Source organism: Plecotus auritus (assembly GCF_963455305.1).
Source record: "Plecotus auritus genome assembly, chromosome: X".
NCBI lineage: Eukaryota > Metazoa > Chordata > Mammalia > Chiroptera > Vespertilionidae > Plecotus > Plecotus auritus.
The window spans coordinates 112,524,757-112,550,253 of record NC_137784.1 but is presented as its reverse complement, the minus strand read 5'-3'; the positions used below and the strand labels follow the sequence as shown (position 1 = coordinate 112,550,253).

The 25,497-nt window shown below is 41.4% G+C and overlaps 2 protein-coding genes across 3 annotated transcripts in view; one reads left to right on the top strand and one right to left on the bottom strand.

Moving 5' to 3' along the window:
- GPC3 (glypican 3) overlaps positions 1–25,497 on the top strand; it is a 658,140-nt gene that overhangs the window by 538,591 nt on the left and 94,052 nt on the right. The gene's annotated exons all lie outside the window — the stretch shown is intronic.
- Positions 2,566–3,329, bottom strand: LOC308240027 (acidic leucine-rich nuclear phosphoprotein 32 family member D-like; the record flags this gene model as incomplete). Its single annotated transcript, XM_080652924.1, is given in 2 exon segments — positions 2,566–2,858; positions 2,861–3,329. Coding segments are annotated over 2 exon segments (762 nt in total).

Below are 25,497 nucleotides of genomic sequence, written 5' to 3'. Positions count from 1 at the left end.
TTAATCAATTTGTTACACACTCTTATGAGTCAAGATTCCAATTAAAAGTGGCTCTTTGGTTGTTGAATGTTGAGTGCCACCTGTTCACTGAAGTCTCAAAAACTACCAAAACTGTGAGAAAGATTAAGAGAGATTATAGTGTTTTTCTTCTGCTGCCACTGTGGGTTCTTAGATGTGCTGGAGAGACTACTGTGTTTCATGACAGTCTCACAAAGAGGAGTGGGGGAAACAGTGACTGTTCGCCTTCTTCAACCTTCTTAAAACACATTTTCCCATTTGTTATCAACTCCTCTGTTTTTCTAATTATAGCAGGTACTTATAGTTTGTGCTATTTCCCTAGAATGGTCTCCAAGAATTTTATATATAGGAGCCTGCTTGTTAATTTTTACTCAAGCATGTGCTGACAATGAGCTGACCTGGCCTTTCACCAAGACTGGCTAGCTGGCACTCAATGTGTTTTCTCTCCATCTTAGCACTCCTGTACTCTTGCTGGTCAGTGCAGATTCTAAGAAGGCAGATAAAGTGCATTGTTTAGACAGCATTGAATCTTGTTTACAGCATTTCCACAAGAATAGGGTCTTGTCCACCCTAGTTACCGCTGTATCTTCTGCTTTAAGTACAGTGCCTGGCACATAGTAGATGACCAATAACTACTTATTGCATGAATAAGTGAAGGATTCTGTTCCATATTTGACTTAGCTATTTTCCTCCAATTTAGAGAGAATATCTATAATGTTATCCTATGCCTGTCCCACCATTGTATTTTGGAAACAGATAACTTGTTTTCTAGTTTCACAGGTACAGAGATGGAGGAAAATTTTGACCAGAATGGACCATAGCCAGCATCTCACCAGTAACTGACTTATATTATGATTTTGGGGACTTTTGAACTAATGATATTTAGTTGAGATTTTAGACTTAAGAGTTGATGCTGTAATTGGTTGAGACTTCTTAGGGATGTTGGGATAGGTGAATGTATTTTGCACATGGGGCAGAGGTGAATTTAGGGAGAAAATGTATATGCAAATACAGAGGGAAAGCAAGAGAGTAAGAGCATTCTTTTCACCATTAAAAAATTATAGAAAAAAATTACAAAATGTTACAGTGGGGTTTTGCCTTTAAAGTATGTATAAAATATTGTCTGCCAAAAGTCATCAAGAATAGTCCTCCCTTTACTTTTTAAATTTTATTTTATTTATTTTTTCAACTTAATTGCAATGTAATTATATATAAGATTGTGGAAGTTTAAGGTGTACAACATATTAGTTTGACACACTTATGTATTATGAAATGAATCCCACCCTAACATTAGCTGATACTCCATCATGTCATATAATTACCATTTCTTTCTTGTGATGAGAACATTTAAGATTTACTCTCTTCCTCCACTGTCTTGAGAAACATGGTGGGATTTTACCATACTTCCCTATGAGTCCTCATTCCATTCATTCAAAAGATCTTCAACTTGATAAGATCTGGTAAATCCATGAACTCTCTTCTTGTTCTGCCTCTCTTTTCTGACCTTCACTTGGCAGCTATGCCATGGCTCTCATCCAGTGGAATTACTTTTGACATAGAGCCCAGTTAATGGCCTACTCCTTCCTATTCTGTCACTGTAAGATACAGTATTGGGCGACATTACAAAACCTACTTTATCTGTTGAAGCCTGAATAATAGGAACTTTCATTTTCTTGGCAGTTTCCTTTCAATTCAAAGATCAGCTTGTTGTGGCTTGAAGAGCTGAGATGAAATAGTAACTCATGGACCACTTTATTTCTAGACTCCAGTTTCTCTGGGTCCTGAAGCCCTATAGCAACTCGTGCCTCAAGTATAGGTAGCTAGACATTGAGAAACGTTCTTATTTGAGAGTTATAAGTGTGAATGAAGTAATCAAAATCGTTAGCACACCTACCCTATTTACACAAATTTCTCATGCTTTCCCCCAGGAAATTGTTTCTATGACTAAGGACAGATGGTTCTGTGATCTTATCTACTTTCAGCGTATTTCTTGAACCTACTGTGTGCTACTCTGTTTTGTTATTACTGTTCCTCTGGCATTGCTAGTCTGGGACTCTCATCCTGTAGCCAGTCAATCATCAAGCGCCTTCAGGTCATTATTTGTAGAATTCTTTGAAATCCTTTCTATCCCTATGCCATCACCCTAGCCCAGGCCTGCCTTACTTCATCAATTCCCTGTTGAGCACAGGGATTAGAAAAACCAATGAGATACTCACTGCCCTTGGCATATAGAGAACCACAATCTTTTTTATGTCCTTGTTTCCTTCTAGCACTACAGTTTCCAACATGACTTATATTTATATTTTTCTTTCCTTTTTTTTGGCAGTAAAAATAGTATTTTATTCCACCCCCTCCTGCCCACCCTCTCCCCATAACCCCCAGTACACTTCCCCTCTCCTTCCCACAGCAACGTTACAATCAGAAAAAAAAATGAGTTTCAGGGGGCAGGATTTGGGGGGGTTCGGGTAAAAATAGTCAAATCACAATAGGAATTTTTAAAAATAGGTTATCCACTTAGTCATCTTCTTCATCTTCCGGTTCTCATTTTCATTTCTGACCCTTTTCTTCTTCATCAGACTCTTCTTCATCTTCCTCATCGTCTACTTCCCAGTCTTTATAATCTTCTTCATCCTCCTCTTCCTCTCCACTCACATCCTCCTCTTCACCTTCTTCCTCCTCTTCTTCATCCTCTTCATCTTCCGCTAGATGAGCATCCTCATTATACTCTTCCTCCTCCTCCTCCTCCTCCTCCTCCTCCTCCTCCTCCTCCTCCTCCTCCTCCTCCTTCTCCTCCTCCTCTTCCTCCTCGTCCAGGCCCTCTACATAGCCCTTGGCGTCGAATCAGGGGCCTCCTTGTGGTCTTGGTCATAGCCATCGAGATATGTAAGTTGTGGGAGGAGCTTGAACACGTTTTCTCGGTAGTAGTTCAGGTTGGTTACCTCACAATTGAAAAGGTCTAAGCTCTTCAGGTTTTCTAACTTTTTCAGTGGCTCTATTGTGCTGAGGTCTTTAATTTTGTTGCCACTTAAGTTTAGATGCTTGAGGTTCGGACACTTTTCTGCCAATACTTTCAAGCCCCCTGAGATTCTGTTGTCGCTTAGTTCAAGCTTCTTAAGTTTGTTTAACTTCGGTAAGTTTGTGACTGAGGTGAGGCCTATGTTGATTGTACTTAAGAACTCCAGTTCTTCAAATTCATCTGTGAGGCCTTCGATTTTGTCTTCATAAGACAGACAGTTGTCCAGGACAAGCTCTTTCACATCAGAGGGCGTCCTGTTCTGCAGCTCTAAGTGAATCTGTTTGTCCATCTCCATCTCTCGCGCTCTCTCTCTGCAGAGGCTCTTGCCGGCGGAATTCAATCAATAAACCGCGAACCCACGGCCGCGTGTTTTAGGACTTTGAAGGCTCAATCAGCTCCACTTTGTTTTCGAGCCTATATTTTTCTTAAATTGAATCATGTGTGTAACTTTTGTCTCTGCCACAAAAATACTTGTTGCCTTCCTTTTATAAGTCCTTTACTTTTTTTTCTCCCACCTATGCCATGTAACCTTTTTGTGCGGGAGAGGTATTTCTTTCCCCACAAGTCCTCTCTCATTTGTTCTCATTTACCCACTCTTGTCTTCCACATAATTTAAGAATTTCTTTCATAGGTTTATTTATTTTCTCTATCCCCTTAGTTATTCTGTCTTTAATGGAAAGTAGTAAAAAGACAAATACCATCTGATTTCACTTATATGTGGAATATAATGAACAAAGTAGAAACAGAAGCATGGATACATGGAACAGACTGACAGCTGTCAGAGGGGAGGGGTTGGGGGACTGGATAAAAGAAGGTGAATGGATTGAGAGAGAGAGAGAGAGAGAGAGAGAGAGAGAGAGAGAGAGAGAGAGGTGGTGATAGCAGGAAGGGGGAGGGTAGGTGGAGGTGGGCAAAGGGGGGATAAATGAGGATGGAAAGAGACTTTGCTTGGGGTGATGGGTACATGATACAGTGTGCAGACGATGTTTTGTTGAGCTATACATTTGAAATCTGTATGGTTTTACAAACTAGTGTCACCCCAATAAGTTCAATAAAAAATAACCTGGAGAAAGACAGAGATCAAGACCAAATAGCATTTATTGAGCACTTGCTGGGTGCTGGTACTATATCAAAATATCTTATAAAAGAGCACCATTCTTTCTCTGTGCTTCCTTCTGGATTAAAAAATATATATATAAATGCTTTTGGCTAGTGATGAGGAACAGCAGCCTTTTTTTTTTTTTTAAAGCAAAAGCACCAGACGTTTGGAAGGGAATATGCAATTTGTGTTGTAATGCAAATTATCTCTTTCTTCCTGAGAACATTGGTTTCTTGCCAGAGTGTTCAATTCAGGCCCACACAAACTGGGTATATTTATAGAGGGCCAAATGAGGAAGAGAACATGATAAACTTTCCTCCCTGGTAAAACAGTCAATGGAAAACAGGTGAATGCCATGTAGCATGAAACCTGGCAAGCCAAATGCCATCTAGTACATGGCAGCTAGACATTTGGTAGGTTAAAGTGCCCCCCTCACCCTCTAGGCAGGTGATTCAGGTCTGGGGACTCAGAAATGTTATTCTAGATGGTCACAAGCTCTCAGAGCCTTTTTGGGACCCTCTCAGTGTGTGGAATATGGCAGACTGGATCCACTAAAACTGCCTCTGAATTCTTAACATTAAGATGTTAAAAAGAAGACAATCTCTGCATTTAAGTGTTTTAAAGTTTATGAGGACCTTTTGTTTACATTATTACACTTATTTCTCATTACTGTCCTGTGACCTAGCTATCATTAAGCTACACTAATAAAAGAGAAATATGCAAATTGACCATACCTCCACGATGCCCACCAGCCAATCAGGAGTGAGTATGCAAATTAACTCAACAAAGATGGCTGGTTAATTTGCATACATAGGCATGGTGTGGCCGGGTGGGGCGGGACACCTGCTATGAGGGGGAGGGCAGAGAGCGGAGGGAGCTACAGGAGTGGTGCTCCGGCCAGAGCAGAGAAGACTGAAGACTCCGGCCGGCTAGAGCAATGACAGAAGACAACAGCCAGAGCAAAGGCCTGGGTCCCAGGTGCCGAAGGAAAACCAGTGCCAGCAGCCATGGGAAGGAAGGCCTATTGCATGAATCTTCGTGCTATGGGCCTCTAGTCCTATATAATAAAAGAGTAATATGCAAATTAACCATCACTCCGCTACACCCACAAGCCACGCCCACAAGCCACGCCCACCAGCCAATCAGGAGTGAATATACAAATAAACCCAACCAAGATGGCTACGGCCACAGAGAGCAGGAGGGAGGCTTGGGTTTCCCCGGCAATGGAGGAAGTCAAGCTTTCCGCCTGCCCTTGCCGGCATAGGCCTCCACTCAAGGCTACAAAGTTTCAATGATAGAAGATACATAAACCCAAACAAAAATGGCGGCAGCCGCCCTAACTGGTTTGGCTCAGTGGATAGAGCGTCAGCCTGCGGACTAAAGGGTCCCAGGTTCGATTCCGGTCAAGGGCATGTACCTGGGTTGCGGGCACATCCCCAGTAGGGGGCGTGCAGGAGGCAGCTGATCGATGTCTCTCATCGACGTTTCTAACTTTCTATCCCTCTCTCTTCCTCTCTGTAAAAAATCAATAAAATATATTTAAAAAAAAAAAATGGCGGCAGCCACGGAGCTGGAAAGAGCAGGAGGCTAGGGTTGCCCCCGGCGATGGAGGAAACCAAGCTTTCTGCACACCCTGGCCGGCCCAGGCCTCGCTTAAGGCTACAAAGTTTCAATTATAGAAGATACATAAATCCCCCAAAAAATGGCTGCCACCACGGAGCAAGCAGAAGGCTTGGCTCCGCTCCAGGCTACAAAGTTTCAATTGTAGAAGATAAATAAACCCCAGATCCCAGGGCCTCCACTGGGGTCACCAGGGGGCGTGGCCGGCCTGCAAACCACCACAGGCCCCTCGCCCAGGCCACCTCACACCCCAAGAGAACCCCCACCCTGATCCCGAACATCCTTCAGGGCAAACCAGCTGGCCCCCACCCATGCACCAGGCCTCTATCCTATCTAATAAAAGAGTAATATGCAGATTGACCATCACTCCAACACACAAGATGGCTGCCCCCATGTGGTCAAAGATCCTGCCCCCCATGTGGACACAAGATGGCCACCATAAGATGGCCAGCAAGGGAGGGCAGTTGGGAGGGACCAGGCCTGCAAGGGAGGGCAGTTGTGGGCGATCAGGCCAGCAGGGGAGGGCAGTTGGGAGGGACCAGGCCTGCAAGGGAGGGCAGTTGGGGGCAATCAAGCCTGCAGGGGAGGGTAGTTAGGGGTGACCAAGCCAGCAGAGGAAGGCAGTTAGGGGTGACCAGGCCTGCAGGGAAAGGAAGTTGGGAGGGACCCAGACCTGCAGGGGAGAGCAGTTAGGGGTGACCAGGCCTACAAGGGAGGGCAGTTAGGGGTGACCAGGCCTGCAGGGGAGGGCAGTTGGGGGGGACCCAGGCTTGCAGGGGAGAACAGTTGGGGGAGACCAGGCCTGCAGGGGAGAACAGTTGGGGGGACCAGGCCTGCAGGGGAGGGCAGTTAGGGGTGACCAGGCCTGCAGGGGAGGGCAGTTAGGGGCAAACAGGCTGGCAGGGGAGCAGTTAGGCATCCATCAGGCTGGCAGGGGAGTGGTTAGGGGGTGATCAGGCTGGCAGGCAGAAGCGGTTAGGGGCAACCAGGAAGGCAGGCAGGCAAGTAGTTGGGAGCCAGCAGTCCTGGATTGTGAGAGGGATGTCCAACTGCCCATTTAGGGCATCGGACATCCCTCGAGGGGTCCCAGATTGGAGAGGGTGCAGGCTGGGCTGAGGGACACCCCCCTCCCCCATGCATGAATTTCGTGCACCGGGCCTCTAGTATTCTCTATAATAGGTGATGAAACTGACATTCAGATTGTAAGTGACTGAAAGGTTGAACTTACTCTAAATTCTATGATCTTTCTTCTACTCTGTTGAGGGATGAAGAAGCATTAAGACAGTCTAATTATCTAGGAGGTCACTTGAAGTAACCTGGAACTAGCAGCTCCTATGCTAGAAGTTTCTCCTAAGGCAAGAATATGGCAATCCACAAAGTTGTATGTATAAGGATATTTCAGTGGCATTGTCATAAGAGCAACCCAAATATCTATCAATAGAACATTTATGTGAACTATGCCATTTCCATACAATGAAATAATCTGCAACCATCAGAAATATTTTTATTGACTATATTCACCTCAAAATATTTTAATGGATGCAGATTATTCCACTATACGTAAATTAAAAATAAAAATAATTTTAAAATACTTTTAAATACTGTTGTACAAAGAAAGATATCCATGATATAGTGTTAAGTTAAAAAGGAGGTTATGAAACAATATTAAAGTACAATTCAATTTTACAAAAGTTAGCACATGTATATACATATGTATGGGGAGAAAGTCTGTAAAAATATAAATTAAGACATGAGCAATATTATAACTTCCATTTCCTTTTTTTAAGTCTCTGCACTCTGCCCAAATACTTTTTTATATTAAGTTTTACATCAGAAAAACAATAAATCTATTTTCATTTAAAACAAACAACAAACATTTTGAGATAGGTAAGAACAGATGTAAATTGAAACCACCCTGGACCAATTCAAAGCTCTCACACTTCTCCAGATCCTCCCCTATCTGAGTTGTCTCCATCTCTATTGGCTGTCTCAGAAGTAACGTAGGCCCTGAGAGGAGGCAGAAGGAGTATCATCTGGCCTGATAACCTCCTGACCCAGTATTTCAGCCTGATAGCCCAGCAGTTATTACCTTAATTCTGAAGGCAGCACCAAAGACCTTTAGAAGATGGTCTCAGAGGCAGCCTCATGACCCACATCACCCAGGACTCCTTGCTGACAGGCACACTAAGAAAAGTTTGCACAGTGAGAGGTGGCCCCCAACTTTCTGAGTTTCCCAGAATAATTCAATATTAGTTCATCATTCACAAATGACCCAACATTTTGGAATATATTGCTATTTTCTGCCTGCCCTAAGCCTTGGGGAAATGGATTACTTAAGCTTAATATTTGATATTTGAAGTAGGACCTCCCTTCATCTAACCTAAAATCATCTCTTTCAAGTTTAAGGGCTTACCCCCTCATTTTAGTGTTATAGGACATAAGTTTGTGGTTACCATACCCATCACAATTGCATGCACTTCTCTGATTTTCCCTATAAGCCTTCATCGTTTTAGACTCAAGAGGCCAGTGATTTTAGTCTGTCATCATATGGTTTTGCCTTGTTCTCCACCCTTTATTATTTTATTTGTCCTTCTTTGGACATTTTCCTGTTCCATTTTGTCTTCTTTACTACATCATCAGCAGAATATAATCCCACTAACACATACAGTAGCTCTAAAATCGGTACTGCAGGTTAAAAATAACTTCTCTCTTAGTGGGTTGCTAGCGCCAAACATTCAGAAGTTCAGCTTTCAATGGAAGACTAGCAGTAAAGAGCTGTGAATGTGGGTCTGTTTTGTCTTAAGAAATATATGTGTATGTGGTCTCCACTTTATATTGTCTACTACATCAGGATCCAACTAACCCTCAAAGTAAGTTTGATTTTGGGGGAAAAGAACTCTCAAATCAATTAAATAAATGCTAATTCTAACATTCAGGCTCTATGAAATAAGACAGCCCTAATCTCTCAAAGGCCACAGATAAAGCCATCTGACAGTTTTGCAATGTCAGAAACTTTCAGTCATTCCTCTACACACATGTAAAACCTTCAGACTTTCTTGATAAAATATTCTTTTTTTTAAAATTGCTTTGAAGTTTGAAAATCAAAGCAGAACAGCTGTTTCTCAAAACAGAAAGGACTTTCCCTAAACTGCTAGAAAGCTAATAAGGATTTCAAAGGGCAATGATAACTTACTCTAATGACCAAAGTACAGGGAGCACCAGGGGTGGGACAAACTGTTTACTGCAACTAACACATTAACTAGGGAGCTTGCAGCCTTCCTCTGTATTTTCCCCTCTTTTCCTTTCTCTTCGTGTCTGTTTTTCTCCTTCCTTCTCTCACCATCCCCTGGCCTCTTTCTTACCTTCTTTTTTTTTTTACTTTTTAAATTTTATTTTCTCAATCTTTCTCTTTCCCCCTCCCTCACATCTTTTTTCTTAACCACCTCATTCCCCAAACTTGTTATAGCAGAAACCTGGAGTATTTTAACTGTTTATTATATAGAGTGAATGGAGTTTCCCTTTCCCTAATCTTATTTTTTAAGGAGATGAGGTGAATATTTTATATTTCTTCTACAAAAACAAACAAAAACGAAACTAAAACAAGTGGTTTCTGACTTGTGTGTGGCCCCAGTTGATTTTTTTTTTCCACTGTGGGTCAGTGGCTCTTGATAGAAAAAAGGTGCCCACTCTTGCACTAAGGGGTCTTGCCAATCTAATTCTTTTTCAGAAAAGGAGATGAAAAGCAGTATGGACAATTAGTTACTGTGGGTGGGAGAAGGAATTTGACTGGCGGCAGTTTTCTTTGGAAACAGATAGGGAAGCACCAAAGATTGCAATAGTTTTACTTGTGAAAAACAGAGGTTAGAAATAACTTGCTGGAAAGTTCAGCTGAGAACGGGAACATCTGGGGCTTATTCATCGGTTTTCAGAAGTTTTTGAAGCTTTTTTATTAGCTGGTTGACCTCAGATTGAGGAGGAGATTTTTCAACTGTTAAACAGGTGTTTTTTTTTCCTTTGCATTCCTAAAGTCATATTGTGTTCAGCTTGTTAATATCTGCACAGGGGGCCTTGGGCAGAGTTGACCAGAGTTGACAGACTTTCGGAACAAATACATAGCCAGTATTTCCCTTCCTTGTTGAGGATTTGCATGTGTCCCTTTCATCCATATATACAGCAGATTCCTCCACAAATAATTGTATTTGGCATCACAGTTGTTAGAGAAAATTAAGAGGAGGGGGTAAATCCCCATCTCCTCCCTCCCACCACTGAGACAGCTGAAGGAAGGAAACAGGTCAGACAGGGTAATACATAAACATACCTGGAATGTAGCAGCAGGTAATTCTGTCTGTGTTAGTCACAATAATAACTTGCATGTTGGAATATCAATGGCATAGATTTCAAGATGTCTAGAATTGAAAAAGGAAAAAAAAAACACACACACACACACACACACACACAAATCGACAACTAGCATCCCATTGACTTATTGGGCCTGACATTGGAAACATTGGCTAAAATGTTTAGTTAGTATAAATGGAGCATGTTCCAAGCCACTTCCTCCCACTATTTTCTAAAGAGGATTTTAGGTTATTTATTTGGAACTTCTGGCGGCCAAGGCAAGAAAATCCTGCATGGAGATTCCAACACAGCTTCTGATGGGATGGGGGGAGGGGACATCCTCAGCTTGCACCACAGTCGAAGTTCTTAGTTAACTGGGCCCCTCAGTACGGCACTCTTTGAAAAGGAATATTTGTTCAGGGCATGGCAGTGTTGAGAAAAGCAAAATATAATCTATGCACTAACACTATAACCAGAAATAACTTCTATGTCAGAAATTAACTAGTACTGCCTAAATAGAAGCTCTCATTCTTAATGGTCTGAAAAATGTTCTGTGGCTAAAACTCTTGGAGGTAAATCAGTGATTTGGGTTTTTTTTTTCTATTAACTATTAGACCTACAAAGGTTGTGTGCAAGCAAAAGAATTTAAACAAATTTCCAAAAAATTTGACATTTAAAATTGTTTAGTGTTATTCCAACACAGATGTGCCTTGTTCTGTATTGAGTTTATGGTCTATGCCAGGCTTTGATTAACAGCTAAAAGACATACAGACAATTCAATAAATCAACACATAGTACTTGAGCTCCTATTCTAAATGTTTATTGTTTATTCAGCCACTGAGTGCCAGACACTCTGGTAGGCCCTGGGAATCTGGAGAGGCACAAAGATGAATCAGACACAGTTCCACCCTCAGAAAGCCTTTGGACTCATAGAGAAGACATAGACACAAATAATTCCAATTCAAGGCAGAATGTGATTGAGGTTTTAAGACAGGTCCAAACAAAATGTTGTGGAGCACTGATGAAACAATTTGATTCAGCTACAGTAACTGGGGAAAAATTAATGTGGAGGAGATGACATATGAGATGATTCCTGGAGGATAAATTGAATTTCAACAGAGGAGATCATGCAAGGCAAAGAAAATAGCATGCGCAAAGCATGAAGGTGTGAAACCGTATGGTGTATTTAGAGAGTGGTGATTAGTGAAGGTATATGGAGCAAACTGTGAGAGTTGAGGTAGTCAAGTGAAAGTATGCCTTGGGCAGTAATAAATTTGAGTTAGAAGCCTGAGGAAAAAATCTAGACAACAGAATTAAATATATATATATATATATATATATATATATGTATGTGTATATATATATATGAACAGTATTATTCCCTTGGAGCCAGGTCCCTTATGACAACATTAGAACCCAGCCTCTTCTCTTTGGGGGTCTACAATTAAATCAAGAGGCAAAGCATTCATATATATATATATACACACATGGGAAAACAGAATGACCTACATATTATATGATACAATGTGCAACAGCTGAGGAGTGCATTGGGAAAGCACAAGATACATTATTAGTGATTTAACATTTTTTGAAGCTAACTTGGAGCCTTCATCTGCCCCCTCTCCCCACATTCAAACGTCACACCCTTCCTAGACAAATGCTGCCACAGGCACGAACAGACTTTATGCATAGAACTAGTGGTTGGGAACGAAGGGAAAAGAGGAGGAAAGGTTGGCAGGAGAAGGAACAAGCAATTCATTTTTAGGTTGGAGAATGAGAAAATTAACTGTTCATAAATTCCAGGAGATTGGTTTTTCTTCTGTTTTATCATGAATAAAGGTCCTGTTCACATTTTGAAAGTAACACCTCATAGTACAGAATGGAATAAGCAGGCAGGCCAAATTCCTTCTTTGTTTTTATTAAAAGTGTAAGAATAGGAAGTTTGTCTGACCCATATATAGACTCCCTAGGAGACAAAACCCCTTCTGATCATGTATGAACACATAGCTATTTGACACTTCCTGCTTCATTGAAAATAGATTTAATTAAAATATTTAGTAATGACTCATTTTGAGTGCCAGGTGCTTACATATCCTTATTATTTTGCCTCTAAAAATTTAGATTTGAAATATAATACTTAGGTAAATTAATGTTGCTCCCAATAGAGTTTCTTTATGGACACCATCAAGTAAGTCCCCATGGATGGCCTTAGGGAGGAAGCCCTGGGGAAAGTATAGTTTACTAAGAGTGAACTTCTTTGCTTTCCCTCTGCATCTGGTTGGGTAAGGCAACTGCTGACTTTTAAAGTGTCATTCTTCCCAGTTCATTTCCATTGCCCAACACTACAAGGAACAGTGCACCTGTCTTGTATTGGAAAGGAAGTAAGTGTCAAAGTGAGAACAAAATAAGGACAGTTGTCTCATTCCAAGTTTGTGTGGGACTGGAGTACAATTTCTGTTCCCACTGTGTTAAGGGAGGAAAAAAGACAGCCATATGGGGAAGGAGTGTTAAATTGTGGCTTGTGTCCAGATCCACTCCAGCTATCATGCCTTTAAATCACCCCAAATAATGCCATGCTCTTGTTTAAAAGTGATTTTTCCAGAGAGCCTACCTTCTGCATAGTGAGGGGAGATCTGCTAGTGAGACCATGCAAGTCACTCACCACTCGGAAACTGAATCGATACAATATCAATGGGTCAGAGCTCCAGAAGAGTTATTTTTCAATAAGATGTGATGCCAATGTTGCACTGACTTTTGGGCATTAAAGATCCCATGACATTTTTTAAAGTAGTGCTTGCCTTGACCTCCTTGGCCAAAGTTCACATCTGGTAATTGCATTTGTTGACACTGGCTTCCCTTGTCCTTCCAGCTGCATATAATATTGTTTCCCTCGCATCCTGTCTTAGACTGTTGTATAGTGTTGCTATGTGCTACTAAACAGCAATTGCATTTCACCCAGTGGGGAATGCAAGCAGAAACCCTTTGGGAGAAGTGGTGCTATAGAAATGTTGGATAGACAGCATTTTTTGTGTGTGCAAGGCAGAAAGTGTAAGAAACAGATCCAAGCACTCTTCAAAATAACTGTTAATGTGTATATATATGCAGAGTAAGCAATGACCATATGGAAGGCCAGAAATGCCAAGGGTCAAAAAGAATCCTTAGAGATAGGGAAATGAAAACAGAATTTTTAAAAAGTGATTTGGGAGGATGCCCTCTATGTTCAGAATAACATATAAGGAATTTTGGAGTGTTTGTGTTTTAGTTTTTGAAAACACACAGCTTCTATTTGTATGGGTCTTGGCAGTTTACAAAGTGCTTTTTATATATGCAAATACATTTAATTCCCATAACCCTGTGAGATAGGTATGACACTTATTTTAATTTTATAGCATAGGAAACTAGGAATTAGTGAGGTTCACAGAATATCTAGCAAGTGGAGGAAACAAAGGAGCTAGGAATACAGGTTTTATGACTTCAAATTCTTTACTCTGTAGCACACCTAGCCTGAAGAGTGTGTTGGTTATGGTTTGGTGAATGAAGCATATGTCAGGCATAGGTACATTTTAGACATTGAGTTACTATAATTCTTGGGGATTCTGGAAAGCCCCACTGACTACTACTACACTAAATATACATACAGCCTAAAGAGTTTTAGTAAATTTATACAGTTGTGCAGCTATTGCCCCAATCCAATTTGGAATATTTTCATCACTCCAACAAGTTCCCACATGCATGTTTGCAGTCACTTCCCATTCTCATCCCCAGGTCCAGGCAACCACTAAACTACTTTCTGTCCCTATAGATATTTCTTTTATAAATATTTCAAATAAATGGAATTAGATAAGAAATTGTCTTTTGTGTCTGCCTTCCTTCACGTAGCATAATGTTATTTAGGTTCATATATGCTATGCATCAATACTTTGTTCCTTTTTATTGCCAAGTAATATTTCAATGTCTGAGCATACCACATTTTATTTATCCATTCACCAGTTTATGGACATTTGGATTGTTTCCAGATTTGGACTACTATGAATAATACCACTATGAACATTCATATACAAGTCTTTATATGGACATATGTTTTAATATATTTGGTAGATATATAGGAGTATTATGGCTGGGTCATATGCTAAATATACATTTAATGTTTTGAGACACTGCTAAACTGTGTGCCAAAGTGATTATACCATTTTACATTCCCACCAGCAATGTATGCAGGTTCTAATTTATCTACATCCCATTCAACACTTGGTATTTTTATTCCTTGAGTATAGATTTTCTAGTGGATGTGTAATGGTATCTCATTGTGGTTTTAATTTGCATTTCATTAGTGAGTCATGATGTTAAGCATCTTTTCATATGTTTATTGTCCACTTGTATTTTTTTTATGAAGTGTCTACTCAAATCTTTTTGCCTAGATATTTTATAGTTTAAATAAGGGCAGATAAGTGGAAAGAAAGTGACTATGCTATGAGATTTTTGCACTCCCCCCCTCTACCTTTTAACTAGCCTTTGTTTCTTTTTGTAGTTATGGGGAGGTATTTATTTGGGTCTTTTTTTGAACAAGTAAGGATTGAAATGGCCCATGGTAATTCATTGGGCTAAAGAGAATTTCTGAGGACACTGATAGTCTTCTAAGTGTAATAGACTAGTTTCTCTGCTCCAGAGCAGAGTTAGTTACCTTAAACTGCTTTGGGTGAGAAGTTACAAAGTGTTTTCACATGTATCATTTCATTGACAGTTGCTCTATGAAGTGCTGTACTACTTTTTTATCTTTTTCTTTACGTGTGAGACTCTGATTAGGGAAGTGACTTTTGCAAGTGTAATAAGTTGGTAAGTTGTTAGAACTGAGCTTTGACACCAGGTCTGGTTCCCTATCCTCTTTGCATTACAGGCAGGCAGTCACACTTTAAGGTCCACTTTGGTTTCATGTATCAGAACTCCAGCAAAGCCCAGACCAACACATTCAGGATATCACATGTGGGAATAGCTGCTGGACAAACTTTCAGGAAGTGTTTCCTCCATTACCTGATTGAATATCTTTGCCTATTTTCCCTTGGACCAGATGTCTGTGTCTCTGTATTATGGACAAAATGATTGTAATCTGGAAACAATGAGAACTCAGAACACCTGTTAAGAGAAGAAAATATAATGATGAGATGGTATATTCTGATTAGAGTTTATTTTAGAAAGAAATCAGTTTACATAAAACCAAACAATGTTTAATTAGCAAAATGCTAAGTTGCAGGGTCAAAATATTGTTAAAAATAGAGAAATGAGAATACCAACGTATTTATGACTAGAGAAATTATTTTTAAATTTACTATATTCAAAACAAACAAAACAGAAACAAACTCGTAGATACAGAGAACAGATTGATGGTTGCCAGAGTGAAGGGGGGTTGGGGACTTGGTGAAAAAGTGAAGGGATTGAGAAGTACAGATTGGTAGTTACAAAATAATCATGGTGATGGAAAGTAAAGTGTAGGAAATAGTTAATAATACTGTAATAAATTTGTCATATTCAGTGGCCCCTAAAGTTTTAAGAAACTTTTATTTTTAGGACTGGTAAGTAGCAGTTCCGTGTCATTCAAGAGCACATTGTTAAACATTTTGTCCATTTGGACTCATAAATCACTGAAAATGCACCATAATTTCAGTATTTTAATATCCATATGAATACTCCCAAACTGCCTCAAATGCTCAGATACAGCACGTGCACACACAAACACATCCTTTGTTAGATAATATCCTTTGGTTGGGGTTGGAAAATATGATAATTATTACTGGAGCACAAACAGAAATTTAAAACACAGTGCCTTCTCCAAAAGAGTTTACACTTATGAAACATTTAACATTAAAACAGAATAATTGGAAAATAATATAAGGCAGAATGTAAGAAACTGTTAAATTGAATACAAGAATAATAAAAGTTGTACGAAGCAAGAGATCACTGGTAGCTGAGTACTGTGGGCAAAGCAACTAGCATAGAACTGGACACGCTATCTATATATCTGTCTATCTATCATCATTGTTTATATTAAACTTTTAAAATTGCATAATGCAGGTTTATTGTAGAAATTTAGCAATTACAGATAGGCAGAAATAAATTAATCCACTCCTAATCCTACTACCCAGAGATTGCCAGTTTGTGTACATACTTCCTGTATATTGTGTTGCTTTTAAAATAGTAAATGTTAATTGTTCTTAAAATAAACCAACAAAAACTCTTCTTTTAAAAAAAAAAAAAAGTAGTCATTATTACTCATTCTCCCTGGCAGTATATCCCAAAGTATGTTCCACAAAACTTTTATTGGTATGATTTTTTAAAAGTTTTTCCAGCAAGTATATGAAAAGATACTCACCATTAGGAAAATGCAAATCAAGACCACAATGTGATACCACCTCACACCTATTTGCATGACCACTATAAAGAAAAAAACAAAAAACAGAAAACAAAACCAGGGAAGTTTGTCTGACCCATATATAGACTCCCTAGGAGACAAAACCCCTTCTGATCATGTATGAACACATAGCTATTTGACACTTCCTGCTTCATTGAAAATAGATTTAATTAAAATATTTAGTAATGACTCATTTTGGCTCAGTTGATAGATCATTGGCCCGCGGACGGAAGGGTCCAGCTTCTATTCCTAGTCAAGGTCACATACCTCGGTTGCAGGCTTGATCCACTGGGGTGCATGTGGGAGGCAACTAATCGATGTGTCTCTCTCACATTGATGTTTCTCTCTCCAGGTGTCTCTCCCCCTCCCTTCCACTCTCTCTAAAAATCAATGGGAAAATATCCTCAGATGAGGATTAACAAAAAACAAAAACAAAAAACCATACACACAAAAGAGAAAAAAATGAACAGAAAACAAGTGTTGGCAAGAATGTGGAATAGTTGGAACCTTTGTGCACTGTTGGTAGGGATGTACAATGGTGTAACTACTATAGACAACAGTATGATGAGTCCTCAAAAAATTAAAAAGAGAATTACCATATGTTACAGCAATTCCATTTCTGGGTATATATCCAAAAAAATTGAAGCCAGAATTTCAAAGATATTTGTACACCCATGTTCATATCAGCATTATTCATTATAGCCAAAAGATGGAAGCAACACAAGTATTTATCAATAGATGAATGCATAAACAAAATATGGTGTATACATAAAATGTAACATTATTCAGCCTAGAAGGAAATCTGTCACTTGCTACAATATAGTTGAACATTGAAGATATTATGCTAAATGAGATAAGCCCATCACAAAAAAGATAAATACTGTATGCTTTCACTTATATGAGGTACATAAAGTAGTCAAATTCATAGAGACAGAAAGTAGAATGGTGGTTGCCAGGGACTGTGGAGGAAGAGGGGAATGGAAAGTTGTTGATTAATGAGTACAGAGTTTCAGTTTTGCAAGATGAAAATGTTTGCACAACAATGTGAATATATATAACACTATTGACCTATCCATTTAAATTTGGTTAAGATGGTAAATTTTGTTATGTGTATTTTACAACAATTTTAATTTTTTTCCAAAGTGTTCCATATTCTCAAATAAGGAAACTGGATTAAAAATTAATTTAATTTTTATAATTATAGCAGGACTTCTTAGAATCTTTAATATACTACTGTGCATTTTGATTCTCTAAGAAGAGATGTAGTGTAATATATTTTCTCAACTTACTAGTATCTGACCATGGATCTCTTTTCCAGTGTCTTATGGAATTAGGAAACTATATTAAAGAATACACCTTAGGAAATATTACTGTGAAATATTTGTGATTTAACATCTTAGCTCTCCAATAGACAGACATTTTATTTCAAGAAGGCACCTGGGGTGATCAATGTTTATCCCAAAATAATGTCTCTAGAGATAGAATGTCAAGCCCTGCAAGTGTCTAAGAAGAAAAAGATTTGGGGGCACAGAGGCACCCAGCACATCTCGGATCCCTGCTTGTTGACAGTTAACTATTCTCCCTGCTTGCAGGGTCAGCCTGTATTTTGGTAATTGAGAGATGAGACCATGCGATTTTAACTATTCTTGGTGGGGGAGGTCAACCTTCAGTATCTATATAATCTATATAATAAAGAGGTAATATGAAAATCAGTCCTAACGGCATCACAGTAATGACTGTTCAACAGGCTGCGTGTGCAGCAGGAGCTGGTGGGCGGGGACAGGGATGGGGACTTGCGCCGCCGGGACATGAGGCAGCCTCCCCTGGTGGAGGCACACACAGGCCTGCCATGCCACCCGGCCTGGGGGTGGCCCCCAGTGGAGATGGCCCCTGGTGGAGACGTGCGCAGGCCCACCATGCTGCCCAGCCTGGGGGTGGCCCCTGGTGGAGGCGGCCCCCAGCGGAAGTGCCACGCAGGCCCGCAAGGCCACCAGGATGGGGACGGAGCCTCAGCGGAGAGCTCTCAGCACTCCTGTGCCAGGGTCTGAAGGGCACGGAGAGGAAGGAAGAGCAGATAGGTAGTTAGGGGGATCAGGCCAGGAGGGGAGAGCAGATAGGTAGTTAGGGCAATCAGGCAGGAGGGGAGAGCAGATGGGCAGTTAGGGGAATCAGGCCAGGAGGGGAGAGCAGATAGGCAGTGAGGGGGATCAGGCTAGGAGGGGAGAGCAGATAGGCAGTTAGGGGGATCAGGCCAGGAGGGGAGGGCAGTTAGGGGGATCAGGCCAGGAGGGAAGAGCACTTAGGGCCATCAGGCAGACAGGCAGGTGAGCACTTAAAAGCCAGTGGTTCCAGATTGCGAGAGGGATCCCAGATTGGAGAGGGTGCAGGCTGGGCTGAGGGACACCCCCCCCCCCATGCACGAATTTCATGCACCGGGCCTCTAGTCTGATAATAAAGTTTCATAATTTCATTTCAGGACAGATAGCAAGTATTTCCCAACAGGAACTTTAATGTGGTACTGAACACTTTAGATGGACAGAATTCTGGTCAAGGAAAATATAACACTCTAGGTTGAATATTTTCATGTGTAATTCAAAATGAGAGGTGGCTAGTAGGTTTAAATGTACTGTAGTTGAGTTAAAGGAGGATGTCATGGTTAAACACCAAGAATTTCCTCTGTGAGCAGGTGAAAAAACAGCTGTCATTCCTGATTGTTTTTCTAAATGTATAAAATGGCTTTTCCAGACCTAAAGCCTGTAAGCATTTTATTAACATTTGATTAGCAATTATTTCTTACTGTGTTGAAGCTGAAATTAGGGTCTGGTTTCCTTACATTCTCCCCCTTCCCCCCCCCCCCCACACACACCAAACCCCAAATAACTCAACTCTCTTTCACAAAGAATTATTCCAAAATAATTCCCCCCTTTGCAATCTCAAAAATTCATAGACTGTCAGAGCTGTAAAAGACTTAGAGCTCATGCAGTCCAACTCCCTCCTTATATATATTGGGAAACTAAGGCCCAAAGAGGGGAAGAGATTTCCCCCCCTCCCAAGACCAAAAGAGTGGTAGAGCTGAGAACATCTGACTGCTTCTCTAGTGCTCTTTCCAATGCACATTTTGCTACCCCATCAGAAGATGATACATAAAGGCCCAATATAGCTATGACTCCAAGTCAAATTTGTTTATAATATATTAGAGAAGCAAATAACAGGGGTCTTATCTGAATGCCAGAATGCAATTTCTCTTAGATAATACAATTTGCAGGCTGAGCATGAAACTTAAAACCTGAAATAAATCAGTATTCACAGCATGTAAGAATGTATAGCCAACTATAAAGTGACATTTTGTTTTAGGTTTAAACATATAGCAATTAGGTCAATATATATCCACTGGAATTACTTGGTGGCTTAGATTTGTGTGGCTGCCCCTAGGAAATTTATTCACATTCTGAAGGGAATTGTTATTATGAATTATCAGGCTTTATAGAAGCCCTGTATAATATACCCTATTTGTAAGTGATACATAAACCATGTAGTTAAATTAAAACCAGGAAATAGTTTAATGGATAGGAAACATTGGCTAGAATATAGCAGAGATAAATGTATGTTGCTTTTAAAATATATATATTTCAGAGAGAAAGGAAGAGGAAGAGATAGAAACATCAATGATGAGAAAGAATAATCGATCGGCTGCCTCCTGCATGCCACACACTGGGGATCTAGCCCACAACCTGGGCATGTGCCCTGACTGGGAATCAAACTGTGACTTCCTGGTTCATAGGTCAAGGCTCAACCACTGAGTCACACCAGCTGGGCTGTATATTGCTTTTTTACAAAGATGACTTTTGGTAATGTTCATATTCACTTGTTAATTAACATATTGATATATATGCATTTAAGGCCATATGCCATTAACCAGTTTAAAGGCTTTTAAACATTTGCCTGGCCAGGGAGGCTAAGTGGTTGAGTATTGACCTATGAACCAGGAAGTCACGGTTCCATTCCTGTCAGGGCACATGCACAGGTTGTGGACTCGATCCCCAATGGGGGCCATGCAGGAGGCAGCCGATCGATGACTCTCTCTCATCATTGATGTTTCTATCTCTCTCCCCCTTCCTCTCTGAAATCAGTTCTGAATTCAACCCAGTGGTTTATTTCATGATTATCTTCAGGGATTCTTAGTACATTAGAATACTTAGAACTGGGACATGCTGTTTTGATAGTTGCTTAGAAGAAGCCATAAACCAAATAAAAAAGCCCATTGGTTTATGAATGCAAATGTTGAGATAGGTATAGTATAGATATTTTAGGATAGCTAAATTTATATAACAGCATTCAAATGAAAGGGCATAAATAACAATACCAAAATATGTATAGATTTAAGTACTGTTAAAATGCATAAACCATCAATACTAAAAGTTAAAGAGTTTAAGCCATATTTTCCTGCTTTCCTGGACTCCAGGCTCCTGCTGTAATTGACGGATGTTAAAAATAAAAGTGTGCCCTAACTGGTTTGGCTCAGTGGATAGAGCGTCAGCCTGCAGACTGGAGGGTCCCAGGTTCGATTCCAATCAAGGGCATGTACCTTGGTTGCGGGCACATCTCCAGTAGGGGGTGTGCAGGAGGCAGCTGATCAATGTTTCTAACTCTCTATTCCTCTCCCTTCCTCTCTGTAAAAATATATATATATATATTTTAAGTGCAATAGTGCAAACAGGAAGTCTAGTAGGTGCCTGTTTCATAAATAGATTTAATAGCTTGGGGAATGCAGTACTTGCAGTAAGCATTTTACTTCTATAGCCATTGCCCACAGGGCACTACATTTACTAAGAGCCCCGGGAAGCAGTTTCCATTTTGCCATAGATATATTGCTCACAAACTTATTTGTTTTCCTTATATATTTGGGATGTGTTTGCAATGTTCTTTTTTTCTGTTTTTGTAAAAGTAAGCACCAAAATATTACACATGTTGTCCTAAGATGCTTGGGGATTCAAATCAACCTTTGAATCACCTAACCAGGTTTAGAAATAGGTCTGTGTTGAATTTGTAATATTTCTTTTGTAAGATGACGCTGGAAATATGATAGAAATTTCAGAAATATAACAACCACGTATGCCAAGTTTCTCACTTGGTATCCAGAGGGTCATTCACACAGCCCCTATTACTATTAACAGTAGGAGTGAATTTAATTCCCTCAAGAAATAATAACCTTCCAATATATCATTCATGGTTTAGGAATCATTTTCATTTTCTACCTTAAGAATTTAGCCAAATGAGAACTATTTACTGAAATATTTTTTCCAGTGCTTCTTCATGTGCTAAAATTCTACAGGCCCTAGTCACATCAGAACTAGCTACATTGCTTCTTCTTGATGGCCCTTCTCCTTGTACAACTCATTTTCCCTGGTCTGAATGAGTACTGAAAGCAAATTGTGAAAGATTATTGTGGAAGATTAAGACCACTGAGACAGTCTAATAAGCTAATTGATGTACTGGCATAATAGCTTCCAGGCAAGTTTAAATAGAAAAATAAAATATTCTTTTTAAAAATTATTCCAAGAAAATATCTTTTCACAGGAGGAAATACCATGTCATATCTTTAAAAAGTAGAATTTTTCAATGATTTCTTTAATACCAAACAATAGGAAGTTTAGTTCTAAATTTGGGGTTGGAAATTCTTTCCAATTGATTGGTTCCTTTCTTTCTCTTTTTATTGAGATAAAATATACATACCATGACATTCACTGTATGAAAAAGTATAATGTAGTGGTTTTGATGAAGTAATATTGAAAAAGTTATGCAACCATCATCATTATCTAATGTCAGAACAATTTCATCACCCCAAAAAGAAACCCTATACCCATTAGTAGTCACTCCCCATTCCCCCAGCCCTCAGCAACCACTAATCTACTCTCTGTTTCTCTGCATTTTCCTATTCTGAATATCCTAATATATAAAAACCCAGGGTCCGTAACATCCAAAACGACCGAAGGCTTGACTGACCGAAAGTCAGTTCTGCAGTCAGTGCTGGGTTGCAGTGGCCACCCAGCACTGACTGCCTAGGGAGCTGTGGATCAGGACCAGAGAGAGACCCGAAGAGAGAGGCAGGGTCTGATCTGCAGCCTCCGTGACAGGTGTTGATCAGCCATTGCCTCTCTCTTTCTCTCCAGGCTTCACCAGTAGCTGCACCTCTGTTTCTGTCCGGGCCTCAGCAGGGGCTGCTGATCAGCCCCGCCTCTCTGATCAGGCCTGGAGATATGCCCAGAGATGCTGACTGGCATAGAAACCAACCAATCAGGACCAAATCTGGGTGAACTGTGAGGAGCCAATGGCTGCCTAGGAGGCAGAGCTTTTGATGCTGACTGGCATAGAAACCGACCAATCAGAACCAAATTGGCCGGCAGGGGAGGGTAGTTGGGGGCAAAATTAGGCCTGCAGGGGAGGGCAGTTAAAGGTGATCAGGCAAGCAGAGGCAGTTAGGGGTGATCAGGCCGGCAGGGGAGAGCAGTTGGAGTGAGATCAGGTCGGCAGGGGAGGGCAGTTAGGGGCAATCAGGCAAGCAAGCAGAGGCAGTTAGGGGTGATCAGGCAGGCAGGCAGAGAGGTTAGGGGCGATCAGGCCTAAACTGGCAGTTGGACATCCCCCAAGGGGTCCCCAATTGGAGAGGGTGCAGGCTGGGTTGAAGGAAGCCCCCCTCCGTGCACAAATTTCGTGCACTGGGCCACTAGTTTTATATAAATGGCATCATATAATATGTGCTACTTTGTGACTAGATTCTTTCAATTAACATTATGTTCTCAAAGTTCATCTATAATGTAGCATACATCAGTACTTCATTCCTTTTGTGGCTGAATAATACTCCATTGTGTGTATATACCACATTTTCTTTATTTTTTCTTCCATTGGTGGTCATTTGGGTTGTTTCTACCTTTTGCCTATTGTGGATAATGCTTCTATTAACATTGTCAACAAGTATCTGCTTGAGTCCTTGATTTCAATTCTTTTGGGCATATACCTAGGAGTGAAATTGCTGGGTCATATTGTAATTGTATGTATATAGTGTTTATACTTTTATATGTATATTAAGTACATAATTTTAAGGTGTATGTAATAGTTTAACTTATTAAAGAACCACCAAACTGTTTCCACAATGGTTGAATCATTTTACATTTCTACCAGTTTATGAGAATTCCACTTTTTTCATATTATCTCTAACATTTTTTATTTTCTGGTTACTCTCATTTTTATTATTTTACTAGTGGCCTGGTGCATAAAATTCATGCATGGGGGGGTGTCCCTCAGCCCGGCCTGCACCCTCTCCAATCTGGGACCCTTCAAAGGATGTCCTATTGCCAGTTTACAGGGAACGGGCCTAAACCAGCAGTCAGACATCGCTATCGCAATCCAGGACTTCTGGCTCCTAACCGCTCACCTGCTTGCCTGCCTAATTTCCCCTAACCACTCTGCCTGCTGGCCTGGTCGCCCCCAACTGCCCCCTGCTGGCCTGCTCACTCCAAACTGTTCCCCCTTGCTGTCCTGATTACCCCCAACTGACCCCCACTGATGGCCTGCTGACCCCCAACTGGCCTCCCTGCTGGTCTTCTCACCCCCAACTGCCCCTCCCCCACCGGCCTGATCACTCCCAATGGCCCCCCCCCCATCGACCTGACCACCTACAACTGCCGTCCCATCCTGGCCTGAACACCCACAACTGCCCTCCCCTCTTGGCCTCTAACCACCTCTACCTCAGCCCTGCCACCATGGCTTTGTCCAGAAGAATGTCCAGAAGGTCTCCTGGAAGGTCTCCCAGTCTAATTAGCATATTACCCTTTTATTAGTATAGATAGAGGCCTCTGTGCATGGGTGGGGGCTGGCTGGTTTGCCCTGAAGGGTGTCCCAGATCATGGTGGGGGTTCCCCTGGGTCATGGGGTGGCCTGGGTGAGGGGCCTGTGGTGGTTTGCAGGCCGGCCACGCCCCCATAGGGTGAGGGTCCCTGCTGGGGGGGCGTGGCCAGCCTGGGTGAGGGGCTGAGGGCTGTTTACAAGCTGGCCACACCCCCTTCAGGGTGGGGGTTCTCGCTGGGGTGCCTGGCCAGCCTGGGTGAGGGTCTGATGGCTGTTTGCAGGCTGGTCAAGCCCCCCAGCAGGGACCCTCACACCATGGGGGCATGGCCAGCCTGGGTAAGGGGCTGAGGGCTGTTTTTAGGCTGGCCACAGCCCCTTCAGAGTGGGGGATCCCGCTGGGGTGCCTGGCCAGCCTGGGTGAGGGGCTGAGGGCCGTATTCAGGCTGGCCACAGCCCCTTCAGGGTGGGGGTCCCCGCTGGGGTGCCTGGCCAGCCTGGGTGGGTGGGGGGCTGATGGCTGTTTGCAGTCTGGCCAGGCCCCCCAGTGGGGACTCTTACTCCATGGGGGTGTGGCCCGCCTGGTTGAGGGGCTGAGGGCTGTTTTCAGGCTGGCCACACCCCCTTCATGGTGGGGATCCCCCCCTGGGATTCCTGGCCAGCCTGGGTAAGAGGCTGAGGGCTGTTTTCAGGGTGGCCACACCCCCCGGCGACCCAAGCCCCCAGCCACTCCTTGAGCGGTGGCCAGGGAAGCCGGGAAGCTTGGCTTCCTCCATCGCTGGGAGCAACCCGAGCCTCCAGCTCGCTCCAGGTCTGTGGCTGCCACCATCTTTGTTGTGTTAATTTGCATACTTGCTCCTGATTGGCTGGTGGGTGTAGTGGAGGGATGGTCAATTTGCATGTTTCTCTTTTATTAGTGTAGATAGCCATCTTAGTGGATATGAAATGATATCTCATTGTGCTTTTGATCTACATTTCACTAATGACTCATGATGTTAAGCATCTTATTCATTGGCCATTTCTATATATTTTGGGATAAATACTTATTCATATCCTTCATGCATTTTTAATTGGCTTGCCTCTTCATTTTTTACTTGTACGAGTTCTTTAGATATTCTGGATATAGGACCCTTATCAGATATGTGGTTTGACATTTTTTTC